This window comes from Pholcus phalangioides, unplaced genomic scaffold, assembly GCF_987345545.1.
Source record: "Pholcus phalangioides strain wild (caught in Gottingen) unplaced genomic scaffold, Ppha-v1.0 ptg000001l_1, whole genome shotgun sequence".
Lineage (NCBI taxonomy): Eukaryota > Metazoa > Arthropoda > Arachnida > Araneae > Pholcidae > Pholcus > Pholcus phalangioides.
The window spans coordinates 2,832,152-2,848,348 of NW_028301594.1; the positions used below are offsets into that span (position 1 = coordinate 2,832,152).

General features: G+C 37.8%; 1 protein-coding gene across 1 annotated transcript in view; it reads right to left on the reverse strand.

Moving 5' to 3' along the window:
• The window catches only part of LOC149089684 (uncharacterized), a 48,291-nt gene that overhangs the window by 18,388 nt on the left and 13,706 nt on the right, over positions 1-16,197 (reverse strand). Inside the window, exons 2-4 of the mRNA XM_089236734.1 lie at positions 5,178-5,240; positions 4,248-4,436; positions 3,324-4,064 (exon numbers count right to left, since the gene is read on the reverse strand). Coding sequence (XP_089092860.1) covers positions 3,324-4,064; positions 4,248-4,436; positions 5,178-5,240 — 993 coding nt within the window. The remainder of the gene's footprint in view (positions 1-3,323; positions 4,065-4,247; positions 4,437-5,177; positions 5,241-16,197) is intronic.

Genomic DNA, 16,197 nt, shown 5'->3' on the forward strand with positions numbered 1-16,197 from the left:
TTTGTGAGTTTGGTAGAGAGTCGAAAGAAAAGGAGGGTTGGGGTGGGATAACCACAGACACATTACATATTGTATATATCACTGGCAAACCGGTAATTATAAACTTGAACTATTGTAGCGAAAGGCAAAAAGAAAATTACTATAATGGCTTTTCAGAGGCCTTTCGGGAAGGAGAAACTTCCGAACTTAGCCCATCTTTCTATTATTATTAGGACTTCAAGGCGTTTTAAATTACCATACGTGTTCTTATATGTATGCGATCATATATAAAGCCTAATGAGTTAATAAAGATTACTGCAAACGAGTTATCCGGTCGTGATTGGAGGATTGTAAGAGGGATAATCTATAAAAATACGCAACCGGAGCCTTATTGGGCTGTGATCTACAGTTGAATAAACTTAAAAATATGTAATGCATGAGGTTGCAGGATTAACTTTATGCAAGGGAAGGTATTCATTTCATTGTAGGTGATGTAAATTCCGTACTATAGCCCCGTATGAACGGTACGTGAGCTATTGGTCTGAGAAATTTGGTACAGGAAGATTGAATTGTTCATCGGTAGAGTGATTTCAAGGATGGACAAAATATTGAATGTTTCAATAACGTATAGCCAATACGAAGATCATTATATAATGAAAGCCTCGATCACACGCAATCATCATACTAGAATAAACTGGACATCTAATGTACTAAACCCAGCAGCAAACATTCTTTTGCAACCATTAGGTGATTCCATCTCGACAAAACTGATGCAATGGTTCAGAGCAGATGTCTGCGTGAACTCATTGGTCTTGGAAGATCTGCACACTCATGGATTCATTTTTATTCTTTCGTGAGCCATATGATTATCTATTTGAATATTTTTTGTGACTTATTATAATTTTGAGACCAATATTTAAGAAAATAATTTAATTTTACTGGCCTTCAATAAGTTTTTGGTGGATGAGACTTTCACCAGTGCTATCTGGTACCGATATAAATGGCGTTAGGCACACTCCTGGCATCAACGAGAGAAAAAAAAATATGGAGCCCCTATATTTTACAGATCTTTTTCCTATTCATTACCAGGACTGAACAAATCTCCAAAAATTCACATGTTCGAACGGGCATAAAACTTAGAATAGCTGATGCCCGAATCGGTATCTGAAATGCTCGAAAAATATTATCTCACTGGATTTACTTACTTAAAAAAAAAACTGAAAAACGTGGATAAAAAAATATCGAAAGTGATTAATGTAAAATTAAATTTTATTTTATAATTAAAATTCTGAAAGAAATACGAAAATTCAAAAGAAATGCGGTCACCAATGGAAAATCTAAAAAAAGTCAAACCACTGATCATAATATTCTGCGCAGATGGCGTTAGAAAGGAAGTCACCAAATTACAACTCACCTCTCTGTATTGCAATTCAATAGATAAAATTACCTATTGGCACTATAAAAGCCTTGGGTCATACACGGTTTACTTCATTCAACGTTTTTCCCATTGTAGACCGCTGAAATTAAGTGAAAATTTTCGCGAACCGGCATAAATTTGTGAGAAATGATTTGCAAACCGATGAAAAGAAAATGAAGGAAAATTTCCTATAACCTCTGAGAGTTATAACATTTCATATTTTTTATACTTTGCTACTATAAGATTCGAGAAACTGCTTTAAGCTTGGACCCTTACTGTCACCTATTGAATAAAATCAAAACTATCTGTAACCAGACTCTCTAAATAAAATGATTTTTGAGTTTAAACCGATGAGCGCAGAATTAAAATAAACAACGTGTGTGGGAGGTATGAAACTATAATCTTTTTATTTTCATTTTGCGTATCGGAGTAAATTTTGTGAGCTAAAATTCCGGTTACTATGTTTTTGATGTTTACAAAAAATAATTAGCGGCAAATGTAAAAACATATTAACCGGCATTTTAGCGCATATTTGTACTGGTAAATGCAGCTTAAAAAAACTAATAATATATAGTATCATAATACATTTTGCCCGTTTTTATGCTACATACCTGTTTGAAACCAATAACGAATTTGCTCAAAAAAATTATAACAGATAGTTTAGTTTTTACTTGATAGGTGGTAGTAGGACTCCCATATTTTTGTGATAGATATACAGTATTTTCTGTTATTTTCTGTATTTAGAGGGGAAATAAGCATAAATGTATTTGTTTCAAATTTTAGAATCAATCGCATAATTTTTACCCCTTTCGGACACTTTATACACTTTATAATAGGCCATACAATTTTTTTTGAAAAAAAAAAAAGTAAATATTTACGTTTTTATCCAAACTAAGAAAAAGATTTCTTAGATGGATTCCGTGAATAGCATTAGGATGTACTATTTCGCTGGAAGTGAGATTTTCCGTTCACCAGAATATCCTGTTCGTCCATTGACGAACATTGATTGTATGTGAATTTATATGTGCAATCTGTAAGTAATATTTTCATTTATTATTCTGAAGATATTTAATAAAATTTCCAGACACACCCATCCTCCGGGAACGCTTCGATATCTCAATGAGATGGGAAGCGGGGGTGTGTTTGGTTTTCAAAGGTCAAAGTATATAATTCTATTTTGAGCCCAGTTGTGGTATATGACCGCATAGGGCTGCTAAATATTAGGACCGTGTAAGTACATCAAAATGCGTTGATTACACATTTCCATTAAGGCTGTGCCGAAAAAAACATTTCTGTAAAATTTCACGCATGTGTGTGGGAACACTTGCATCATTGTCGATGAAAAAAAACAAAAACATGTAATCACATTTTTTTTTCGGTTTTTTCTTCCATTGTGTCGGGCATGTGGTTGAAAAAATTACAATGCCCGGTCAAAATATTTACATGCCACGGGCATGTCGGGAAACAGATTTGACCAGCCCTGTTTGTGTTACCTCTTCTTCGGTCAAAATGATTGAACATCCAAGATTTCATTGCATACTTCTATTGCATTTATACCTTACAGAACCACTTTCCTTAGGAACATTGACGACTAGCACACAATCTTGAGGTGGCATTCAGTGATCCCAGTCATATAATGGCAAGGTAAACTATTTTAGTGGGAAATTCATCTCAAAGGAATATTTAGCAAGTATAAGTAGGTGTGAACTAGTATAGATACCACGGCTCACGAAATGGGTTCAAGGTGTGGTCACACTGATATGACACTGACTATTACTGCCATCAGTAAATCAGAGAAACATCTTGACGAAGAGGTTTTTCGTCATTACCGATCTGACAATAACGCGACGATATATAGACACTGTTTTGCTCATCCCAACGCAACGACTTGAAAAATAACTGTTGTTTTAAAACGAAGTTTGCTTACCTGAAGGGATGCTGTTCACGTTCTCGAGATCTGAAGACCACTTGATCAACGTGCTGGGATAATCGTCAGTCGAAGAGGTGACAAACATCGGACTTTCGTCCTCGGGTTGAGTCGAACCCTCACTCGGGTAATACTCACTGCTTGTTATTACAGTCTTCTCTTGATCAGAAGGAACAGTTTCGAAATCCTGATTTGTAGTAGTAGTGGCGTATACCACAATGGAGGTCGAATATTTTTTCTTGGTTACGGTATCATTCGCAGCGACACTTGAAACCTCGACGGGAGTCGTATTCTCAGTAGTAAAGCTCGAAGCATCAGTTTCACTGGTTGATTCGCGTCCATCATCTGTCGTCGATGATGCTGCCGAGAGGTTATCGATAGTTTCAGGTGCCAAATCTCCACTGGCTGATGAAGCGATGGCCGAAAGCGTCGATGTTAAAGTATCATCGTCGGCAACGGTGGTGGACGGATCTCCTGCACCTCCATAAGTCGTTTGTTGCTGGTTTTCATCGACGGCATACGTCGACGTCTGTTCGTCGATGTATTGCGTTGATTGTGAAGTTCCATCCGTGGTGTCGATTGCGGTGGTCTCTCCTTGTTGCTGTTGCTCTGTAGGCGTTAAATATGTTTCTCCATCGGCATCGTTTGTAGTTTCGTGGCCATATTCACCATCTCCGGGTTGGAACGTCGGCCTTAGTTCGCCATGCGTTGGTTTTTTGTCTGGGTTAAGGTCATTTGGACCTGTAATGGAATCAAAGCATAGTGAGGCAAAAAAAAAACTTATTTTAATGTTTCAGTGACAAAAGTCTTGGGAGATTAAGCAAACGATAGGCTTATCTATGCCTCTTTTTAGTAGCATAAACCTAAAAAGATTGACAAAACTCATATTGTTGATGAAGAAAAATTGACTGAAATGATACACACCACATATCACAGTAGGACAGCACTCTCCTGCTTCACGAGCTGCGAAGCATCCCTTGGGTGGTGCAACGGCAGTTGGGCAAACTCTTAGGTAACAGACCAGTACTGCTCTGATACAGGTACAGTTCAGGCAAGGTTCTGGAGTAGCCACCTGCTCACCGTGTTCGTACTTTTTCGCTTGGTAAGAGCAACCTATTCAAAATGAACGTGAAAGATAGGATGATTGCACCGAAGAGTTTCCAAAATTTCGCACTAGGAGCAGTGGTGGATTAAAGTCGGTCGAGGTCCCGGGCGCAAAAAAAAATATTGGGTCCCTTAAATTTGAAAAAAAAAACTGAAGTTTTTCGTTACCCCTTTAGAAGTCAGGGCCCTTGGCGCGCGCCCGGTGCGCCCACCGTAAAATCCGCCTCTGACTAGGAGGAATGTTTTTCAAATCATCACATTGCTATTATTATGTCTCGAGTTATTATCATGCTAAAAAAAAACTTGCAGTTCGGTTTCTTGTACTGTGATAAATTTTATGCGCGATGGATTGACATAATAAGCTGTAGTCATTTAAGCTTTCTTCTAGCCTTGACAGAGGCCTGGGAGGACCACCCCCTTTTCTAAAATGTTAGAAAATGACTGATGTGTATGTAATAACATGGTTTAGTCTATTGTACAGCCAGTTTGGTCCGCCCCCGAAATTCCAATTGTCTGCTCCAAAAGAAATTTCTGGCTATGCCATTTAACAGAAAGAGAAGTAGAAGAATATATAATTCCAATACTTTTATCGTCCATTAATTGAAAATCACAAATACCGACATTTCTGATGCTTATGGAACTTCATTTGAAGTTTTAGTGTAACTCGTATCTTATCCTATGTTATCCAAGGGGAACACTATCACATTATACTCGGTACAAAAAAGAGATAGCAACAAGATTCATTCTTACCAGGAGGATCAATCTTCTGTGGCACCCGCCGTTGTAAGTCGGGCCAGCCATTGTAAAGTGGACCTGCAATACGAAAATGGGAACATTGGTTGTAATTTTCAAGGAAGAAAAAATGCATTACATACAAATTCGTTTTTTTATAGGATAAAAGTCTATATTTTGGTTATTTTTATCCACCAAATTTACTACTGCTACTAAACCAGACATGCATATCTCGTCTGTATTAATTTGCGGAAGTTCTAACGAATTGGTAATCGTTGGAATATGTGTGTGTGTAGTGAACCTTCCGTGAAGTTTGTTTCTGTGTAATGTTTGTTATGTGTAGTGATGTCATCTGCTATAGATTTTTCTAACTATGCACGAAGTGTAAAGAAGAGATTCCGTTCTCGATGTTTCTCGGGTGTGAAAAGTTTTGTCTTTCTACGTGACCACCAGAGGTGCTGCCATTTAACTTTGGAGAGCTACGGAAGACAGATGACACCAAGATTATCATGCAAGCATTTGGCTGCCGTCTAAAAATGCATTCACACCAACTAGTCTGCATATCAACCTCGCGGGTAAGAAGAGAAGCCTTTCGGATTCTGATATGAGCCAGATATACTAAATCAGAGTATAAACTAGTCTCGGGGGAAATAAACACGTTGGTATGTGGTAAAAATGATCATATGACTAATGACAAGAAAATACTGAGGATAACACAATTTCCAAATACCAAAAGTATTTGAAATTTCACCAATAGGTTGCATTTCATTTGCAATGGCAGGAAAGCGGGCGGTGTATAAAAACGTGATATACGCATACCTTTACTCCTAGGACACAATACACACAACGTGAAGAACCTGTAAGATTGTAAGACAGCTTTTCCTTTTATTTCCTGTGGTAATACGGGCACAAACTTCAGCAGATAGAATTAGGCATGTCGAGGAAGGTGCTGCCATCTGTCTTACAAAGCAGTGAGTAAAAACATTCTAAAATATATTTTTGGAATTATGCGGGTTGGTCGGATGAGACTATTACTACATAACCGTACACTGCATCTCTTAAACATTCTTCCGGAGAGTTTCTAACGAATTGGTAATATGCAGGAACGTGCTGTGTGTATATGCGTGGCCCTAACGTATTTATGTCGTCAGAGCTAGGCTTGTTTCATGTTATGCTGGTGCTGCCATCTGTCTTCCATATTTTAAATGGTGGATGAGACTGCCGTTTTTTTTTTTTTTTTAAATTGGGAAATTGCCAAATGAAACCAACTCTTACTGACAAATTTCAAATTAGTTCATGAATTTAAGTGTTTTTTATAGAGCTCAAAACAACACCCATTCACGAAACAGAATCAAATCACACGTAAATTGTAACATGATCCAGCAATTATCGCATAATTCCAACGACATATAAGAAGCCAATAAAATAGAAGTCAGATCACCAATGGCACTGAAGGTTTAACCAATTTCTGAGAAGGAACGAATCCTTAAGAAATTCACGATTGAAACGAAGCACAAAAGTCCTTTTTTTATCACACATTACTGTAAAGAACCAGCCGAAATTTCTACGATTTCGCGGGCACTTCAAAAGCATGTTTTATGTTTGAAGGGGGAAACACGCTGTGAACGAGCACCATGACTTTAGTGGTGATTTAAGAATGCTAAAAAAGTAATTACGACGTAAGCAAAAGCCTTTCAGGCGCCTTCAGGAAAGTAATGAAAGCAATCACGCAATGAGAAAACAAAAATATAAGAACCTATCCATATTTTATTCGAACTCAGAAGCCGTTGAACATCCCCCCCCCGCCCCCCCCCCCCCATAAATTTATGGAAGAGTCTTTAGGGTTTCGTTTAATTACCACTGAACTTCAATTTCTTTTCTTAAAAAGACAGATGGGAGTTGAACATTCTTGGGAATCACACCGGCTCTGAACTGGTTACTAGTTTGTTCGTTTCTTCTACTACGTATTTAATTTCCAAGAAAGTCAATTTCACGGTATTCTCCTCTTCCTGAAATTAGCTTTTTTTTTTCTTTGGTAGGTATTTTCACTGCAAGTGAATCAACGATGTGTGAATTTATTTGTCAGACTTTTCTTAGAATTCGATGGATTGGTTTTTTTTTTTGGTGGTTTATTTTTTATAATATATTTACTTCAATCAGACCAAACTATTATTGGAGTGAGTTCCTGTTTATATTCATCGTGTTTTTCTTCAGTAAATAGTCGCGTCTTCCATTGCTACTCTCGCTTATTCCAGGAATGATTCCATTCGTTGTCTCGAGAAAGGAAATACCTACTTGAAGGATGTTGTCGAAAAGTTGTTCAATCGATAATTGTTTTTCTTTTTTGACTTCGAGTCGATTAACCCCCCTCGACAGTGATGCCCGAGTCCAGTTCGGGCAACAGAAAAACTTTATATTTGTGAAAAAAAGGTGTTTCTTTTGGATGAAAACCGAATTGAGTTCGATTATTTCTTTTTATCGATATTATGCACAGAAAAAAGAAATTGTATGCATATCGAAGGATAGGGTGAAAAAGAAAGGAAAGAGAATTTTTTCTTTCTTGGATTTTTATACACTATGTGTTTTCAAAAGTCTGTCGTTCTTGGGGGTTAGACATCTCAAATTTCTAGAAAAATACTTTTCTAGAAAAGTAGGACTAATCGTTTAGAAATTTCGGTCATATATACCCCATGCTTTTATTCACCACATTTGCAGTGAAAATTCAGTCACTATTGCATTTAGAGGACCGACAAAATAAGAAAAAAAAAAATTAAATAAGAAGTTTTTTTGATCAACCCTGTATCTGAAAAAGCTGCAAAATGACTTGCAACTTTGAAAAAAATATTTTACTAACTTCGTGCAATACGTTTGTGCATTTTCGTGGGAATAGCACGTATATTCTCGAAAAAATATAAATATTTTCTATTAAAATTACAATTTTCATCGCATGATTTTTGCTTAGCTGTAACACATGCCGTGTTTTCAACCAATGTTTGCGAAATTTACGGAAAACGTGACCCTATACGAGAGACATACTGCATAGAAATTTAAAATGTGACAAATTATCATTCGATGAGGTATGAGTATGTTTAGTAAATGATTATTAATCGCGCATGCGCAAGAAATGTAAATTTTATTTTTTATAATTTGATTACCAGATATAAAGTGCAACAATTTGTGCAGAATTTTTATATTTCAAGAATATAAAAATTCCAGTTGAAGGTCATGAATATTCAGAAAAATATACACGATATTGTGAACTGTAATTTCGAAACTTGCTGTGAAAATAGGTGGATAATAAGGGATTTTTCACAAATTGGTATACGATTATTTTCTGTTATTTGATTATTTCGAGAGCTCACAGCATTATGCGAATGTGCGAGGATGCATTTCTGATGCTATGTAAGAGAAGTGTTTTAGCATAACGCGTGCATGATGTCAAAATGAACAAACTGAAGTCAAAAATGGAGAAGAAATATCGAAAATGACTATTTTTTGAATCGAAATTTTCAAAGAAATATGAAAATTAAAAAGGAATGTGGTTACCTACTGAAAATCGAAAATTAGTTAACGTCTGATTAGAATTTTTCGCACTGTTGGCGTTGGAAAAGAAGTCAAGTTACAATTCACCTCGCTTATAGATTCATAACCGAGATTTACGGTACGGGACCTGACTTGTGTGTGTGTGCAAGCGCGAGCCAAGGATAGGGTGGCCAAATCACCCTCGAGATGAATTTGAGAAAATCACGAGACTGGGACAAATCCTGAGAGAAACCTGAACATAGTATCGCCACCTGACAGTCGAGTGGTTAGAGGAGCTGGCTTCTGACTGGTTAGGTCTGGGTTCGGGCATGGATGTCTACTAACACTAACCAATTCCCTGGACATCGTAAAGATCTCTTGAAATATGTGATGATCACATTAAAAAAAAAAAAAAAAAACGCAAAAAAGTCATAGATAAAATTTAGGACATCTTAATTTTTTTTTTTTGCAGAGGGCATTACATAGCGTCGAATTGTAAGGCAATGAGTAAAATCCGTGAGCGGCTCGTGAAGGCACAAACTCAAAAGGATGGCACAAATGCAGGAAACTAATAATATTGCAAAATAGAGATCACGTTAATGCTGAGTTTTTGGAATGACATTTTGTGCAATTTCCATAAAGCAAGCTTGGATCTTCGTAACAGCATCGGGCAAATTGATTTTTCCGAGGTCTATCTATCTAGCTAGCAATACTTGCCTACCAATTTACATAACTCTCGCAAATTGTGTGTAAACAGATATAATTGTCATGCAGTCTTCGGCCTGTGTCTGCGTGAGACCCATGCATTAAGAGTAAGCCAAGTTCTACAGAATGAGGACGGATAGTTAAAAATGTGCAAATCTTTACGAGTCATTAGCGGATCAACTGCATGGTTTCAGGGAAGATTCAGTGAATGGGGCGCGAATAGGCGATGATGAATTCAGGAGTGTTATCTTATCGTTAATTACCATTACCCATGAGGGACAGTTTCATCACGCCTCTGGTGTATAAGCCGCACCAGTAAAATAATCCACAAAACTCACTGCTGTGTTTCCAGCCTGATGAAATACATCAAACATAACGGTTTTCTCTGCGAATCATTCAGTCCAATGCGCTCACCCAATATAGCAACTATAGCTCACCCAATTGGGTAAAGGGCAGAAAATCACTTCATTGTGGTAGGCCTGAGCTATAGTCGGTTTCAGATAAAGATAAAGTCCAATGTGCTCATAGTTTAAAAATTCGCACAACTTTTTTTCTACTTTTTTCGCACTCTGTTTGTAATTATTTTTCTCTTCCCCCCCCCCCCCCCCCTGATTCGCTGCTCCGTGCGTCCGTATAGGTTATACAACCTAGAGCCATTCTATTGTAGTTTTATCTAGATTTTCCCCTAGATTTTAGGTACTCAATGACTATGGTTCACCAACAATAAGGTACCTCTGAGTATTGTAATATTGGACATGTTAAGATTGAATGGCTGCTTTTGAAAAGCCAGTTTACAAAATCATAATAAGCAGTCGATGGAAGAAAATATCTTAAAATGTTTTCAAAAGATTTCGAAAAAAAAATATATATAAGTCGTCTCTGGTCTTTTTGAAAAATTCCGGAAACTTCCAAAGATGTTGCAAAAAAAACAACAACCACCACCACCAGAAGATATTATTAACGACCTTGCAAGTAGAAAAGAAAGGGCGGGGGAGAGAATTTCAATGTCCGTATTTATATAAATATTCACATCATAATTCTGTTTTAGATTATATACTTACTACTGAAATTTTAAATTTAATTTATGGATTCAATATGGAGTAAAATATACTTTTAAAGACCGGAGACACCCCAACAATTCAAGTGCTTAAGGCCTTCAAACGTCTTAATCCGGCCCTGTGTATTTGCCGTGTATATTCATGTATACACTGGACCATAGAGGGTTAATACGACGTTGTGACGACGATCACACGACTTTGTGATAATTAGAAATTACGCTGGTGTGTAAAGATATAAAGGCGTATTTACTAAATCTCTCATCTTTACCACCCACAATCAACTCAAGTTTAAGTTTTACGTACATGTTTGTTTTATCCATCAGCGACAATTCCTTGAGAAGCAAAGAAGAAACGAATCAATTATACTCCAAAACACGTATATGGTGGAAAAAGAAAAAGTAATGGTAGAGAATCCACTCTCCCCCTGAATAATAACAATCTTCATTCCTCTTGCACTTGACAGACCAGAAATTTATGTTTGGGAAAATTCATTGGAGACAATATATGCAACACATGTTTCCTAAACCATATGTTTTCCCCTTCAACTGTTTTCTTCTCTCACCATATTTATGAATATTGTGGAATTTCGGAAATAACTCGAGTTAAAACGGAAGAAAATAATAATAAAATAATATGGGGGGGGGGGAAATATAAAAGCAGCAACATGATAACGCATGGCTGCTTTTAGCAAAGTAGAATATTTTCCACACGTTGGCGAAGTAAATGGGAGAAAAAAAGGCATTATTATTATTTTTTTTTTTTTGCTTTTTTCCAAATTTCGGTTATTTCTAGCGTGAAACCGAGTGAACGAGGGAAGGGAATGAAACGTGCAATGTAATGTAATGTATTGTATATTCATCGAACGATGCCACTACCGCAGTAACGGTTCGGAAACATGCAATTATCCGTAACCGGGTATTTAGGTTCAATAGTCTTTTCTTTGCCTGTCTGTCTTGTATATGAATCTATCCCTTCTTTTAAAAGACTCTTCCATTATGGTGAGCTGTTTTCGGTACGTGGAGTATTAGACCATGGGTTTCCGATTGGTGTTTCGCGGAACCCTGGAGTTCCGTGACAGCTTTCTTTGGGGTTCTGCATCATCGAACGCCCAGGCCTTAAAAGCCTTAAAAATCCCTGAACCCAGAGCAGAACTTTCAAAGAGAAGTTTCTTGTTACTAATACTCGCAAAGCTGCTCTTTATTTTGAGTTTTAACGAGATAGTGCCGGGTTTAAAAACCCAGACCACTCCCTTGGATGACTGAACAGTTTAGAAACAGTAACATTACATTTTTTCACATCGAATTTTCGAACTAGAAGTTCCAGAATGTCATTTTCGTTTCATCGGGAAATTATTTGTTGTAAAAACGATTTTGGAAATTTTTTTTGCATCCACTGGAAGTGAGGATTCTTGAATTGCAGAATTTATACGTGTATTTTACGGGACATCCATATCCATTTTAATACATGTGTCCCACTCGGACGGGGCTCAGGACACCTCATTTGCATACGGGCTTCCACGATAAGATCTTTTACATTGATTTATGACAATAAATATGTAAATTAAGAGGTGGTGCCTGAGCCCTCTTTCATTTTGCCCTGGAGGCATGTTTCTGTTGAAACGACAGTAGGAATACTGTTTTTTTGGATAAATAGTATTTAAAAATTTGTTTGAGTTCCGCAGAACAGCCTCTTTATTATCAAAATTTTGCGTAACACCCTAATAGCTCTTGTCAAGTTTTACGTTGGAAAACCTATATCAGACGGTTGTGTAGTTTCGTTCTCCACTCGAGGATTCTGGGACAATTTTTCTCCTTCTGTTTCTCAAGATTGAAATCATCAAGTTATTAGAAATTAATTGATATTTTCACAAGGTAATATATCATGTAAAACAATTATCAAGAGTGTAATTCAAATACCATGCGTTACGGGGAGTGTTGCCGGAATACCATTTATTAATAGTTTGTCGAAATCCCATTTGTAACCAAGAATGTTGGAAGAAACCCATCTTTTTTATCCAAACTGCATTAAAAAAATATTAATTTTTAAGAATGTTTTTCCAAAATATGCATTTTCTACCGAATTGCCTAAATATCCATTTCTCACCGTATTAACAATGTATTTTCTACCGTGTTGCCTACGTATCGATATCACGTTCTTTTTACTACCGATAGCGTTATTAAAAAAAAATTATTTGTTACTAAGCACTTTTACCAGAAGGTGTAAAAATAGTAATTTTTTAACAAGAGAGAAGTGTCAAAATATCAGTTTGTGTGTTACCGACAGTGAGAGGTGCCAAAATACTCATTTCGTACAAAAGGTGTGGAAAAATTACTAATTTTTTTTGACAAGAGATGCCTTAATACAAAAAAAAAGTAAAGATTTTGAATTATGATTCTTTTTTTTCGGGATTTTTGTCAGGGGAAGTCAATGAAATTTTTGAATTTTGACCAGGAAAAAAGTTTTTGAGTTTTCGTCAAGAAAATTATGAAGCAGATTATGCCGGGAGAAAACCTTCCCGTAGGAATGAAATTCGATCGGTATGGACTAGATATACCAAATCATAGAAAATCTATTACTGTCCTCCCTTGACCCAAAATGTCTCATTTAATGAGACTCACAAACAGCTAGTGATAGCGACAGTCACCATCTTGACACTGGAACGCAGAGACAGGGATTCCCAAACATTAAAAACTAAAGTCTTCAGGTTCAAAAAAAAAAAAAAATAGTTTTTCAGAAAAAAGGGATTAATAAAACCATTTTTTTCCCTCCGCGCAACTGGAATCCATAAGCCACGTTGTACGCATATTAAATGGTGATTTCATTTTTTCTCCCTCACTACTTTCATTTAGAAGGTTAAGGGCAAATATTTACCAGACGGGATCGGTCGGGTAAAAAAAATAAAATAAAATCCCGTGTTTAGAGTATCCAGCTGTGTATCTATATATCTGAGAAACGTCAAGAGAACGTACAGCGACGAGATATATGATGATGATGCAAGAACCCACCCAACCACCCGAACCACTATTTGGGTTCAGCACCACATCGAGGGTTCGAGGTCCTTCATCCCAGTTTTAAAACGAGAACGTATAATCCTCTCTCTTTTTTTTTCTACTTCTTTTACTCAGTGTACGTATATCATCCATCTCTGGTGCGAGATTCGCCCCGAGCCCTGGGGAAAAAAGAAGACATTCACGGAAATTCATTGAGCATCATTCCATGCGGGGCACGCGCAAAAAGCTTTATTATAATAATCGAGCTCACCGAAAAAGAACTCTTCTTCCCACAAAATATTAGGGCCCTCGGGTCTTCCTGAAAGCTACTACTTACGTCTTCCACTTTGCAGCTTGTTTACCACAGGCAACTAGTCACCAGGAAAAGAAGTTTCTTAACACGGTATAACGAGACTTTATTTTAGAGACTCCGGGGCGCGTGTGATGATAAACGAGTCTCTTTTTTTCTTTCTCAACAGTCAATTTAGTACATGCGAATTAGCTAACATTGAAAAATGGACTCCAGATACGGCCGATTTCCGAAAAACCAAACACCGTGGCGTAGAGTACGTAATTTGCATAGCTTTTCTTTCATGTCGCGATGACTCTTTTGTTCTCTCTCTCTCTCTCAGTACATTATTTCCACTGTTATATTTATGCGCGCTGCATGCGCGTTTTCGCACAGCATTATCATGTCCATACCTTGGAATGACAGCCAAAACTAGATGCAAAATCCAATCTACATGCCATGCCAAATCGAGCATGAAAGATCTCATTACTTGTTTTTTTTTTTGTTGTTTTTTTTTCAGGTGAAAGATGATCGTGGGAAAATTAACAGGTTAATGCTATACATGGAGTGACTTTGTGTGCCGGATCCTGAACGATTTAATTACCATTAGGAGGACGTGTATTGAGGGATTAGTGATATATCGTTAGAATTGGGATTTAATTAAGGGGGGGGGGGGAAGTCATGGACTATCATGGGGTTGTTGAAGCTTTTGATTTTTCAGGTACGCGTTGGGCGAAGTAAAATTGCTTGGGTCCGTAGTTGAGAGACGTTCAAGTTGATCGAGGCCCATTGGCCTCACTTCCAAGAAGTCACTGTATTTAACAACGGTCACGAGCCGATAGAGCCCCATGCTTATCTTTATCCTGAGAAATACACTGCATTTTCTTGATTAGGCGAGCAAAAAACATTCACCATCTTTTCGCAGAGTCACAAGGGGGCGATGGGGAGGGGTTTTTAATCGCCCTTATCAAGAGCCAAATAATATGGAAAAAATTGGTTCTGTCCCGTAAAATACTAAATGACCTATCGAACCTACACAAAATTCTCCTCACTCGACACATCGCCCTGGATCCGCGTTTGAATTCAAGGTAACCAAAAATAATTTTTACAGCTTTTTGATGATCAGAAAGGTATACAGCCAATGTCACTTGCAGGGGCGGGTCGAGAAAATATCTCTATACGGGAACTATTTTTGGCACCCACGCCCACGTTTTTATTGGTACACAAAGCTTTTTTTTTCGTCCTTTCAACTTCGTTTTTGCGCCCCTCTTGAAGCAGCGCTCCGCGCGACCACCTCTGCCCATCAACATCTAGAATTTTATGCTAACGTGTATCCATCTGTGCAATGTTTTACCGATAAAAACCTGGGATCTCTTGGATGTAAAGAGATTCGTGGGTCCTGCGCTTTTGCCTTTCTTTAGTCTGCTTCATTCGTGAAAGATTTCTTACTAAGGTGTTTACCGTGTTAATAGCATTATAAGCCGTGAGAAAAGTTATTTTTCCGGGGCCTCCTATATACTAGGCTGGAACTCCTTCTGCCTACAGTTTACATACTCTCGGAAATTACCAGATATTTTACCAGATATCATTATCGTAACCCCCTTCCGCCGTGCGCCCAGGTGTTGATTCAGAAGAAAATGTCGGGGAAGATGTACTAGTGAGAATAAAAGACGTACGGTGAATATACGTCCCGTATTTTCAGGGACAGAACCATTATTTCTGGCTCGGGAGACGTGGGAGGGGATCGTTCCCCCCCTCTGAATCCGTGCCTAGCTGGTCCTGGATGGGCCCATAATTATGGAAGGCACTGGAGGGGGGGGGGAGAGTGTTGGGAATGGTAAAGTTGATGATTTACCATCGTACTTCCCGGACCTTTCGTCCGGGAAGGAGGGCTCGCTAGAGCCACCAAGCAGAGAAGAGGGAGATGTGGCACACAGCAACTGGGCCTGGCCACAGCGACACGAAGGGCTCACCCGAGCTACTAAGCTGAGAACAGTAGACATGATCCAGAACCTGGCCTGGCCACGATAAAAAAACAAAGGGCTCATTAGAGCTACAAAGCCATAGACTCGTGCAGTTTGATTATTTTGAATTTTTGCTATTTGAAACGTATGTAATTTTTAATTTTGTAACTTTACAAATTCGTAATTTTTTTTAAATAAATTTATGTTTTACTGCCGTGCATGTAATATATTTATATTATATATGCATAATGAAGCACCCGGCATAGCCCAGCCACTCATCCGGGGCAGTGGCTAAAATTGACAATTGCAGATAGAGCGTGGGCGGTGCACGGCATGAAATGAAAATGGTTGTAAGTAGCTTCTTAGGCCCGTATTCACCGACATGGTTTAAACTGTAGTCACAATTTTTGGATAAGAGATCGACACGGACTAGTTAAATTCAGGTTTTTAACCAATCTATGTTGATCTCTTATCCAAAAATTGTGACTACAGTTTAAACCATGTCGGTGA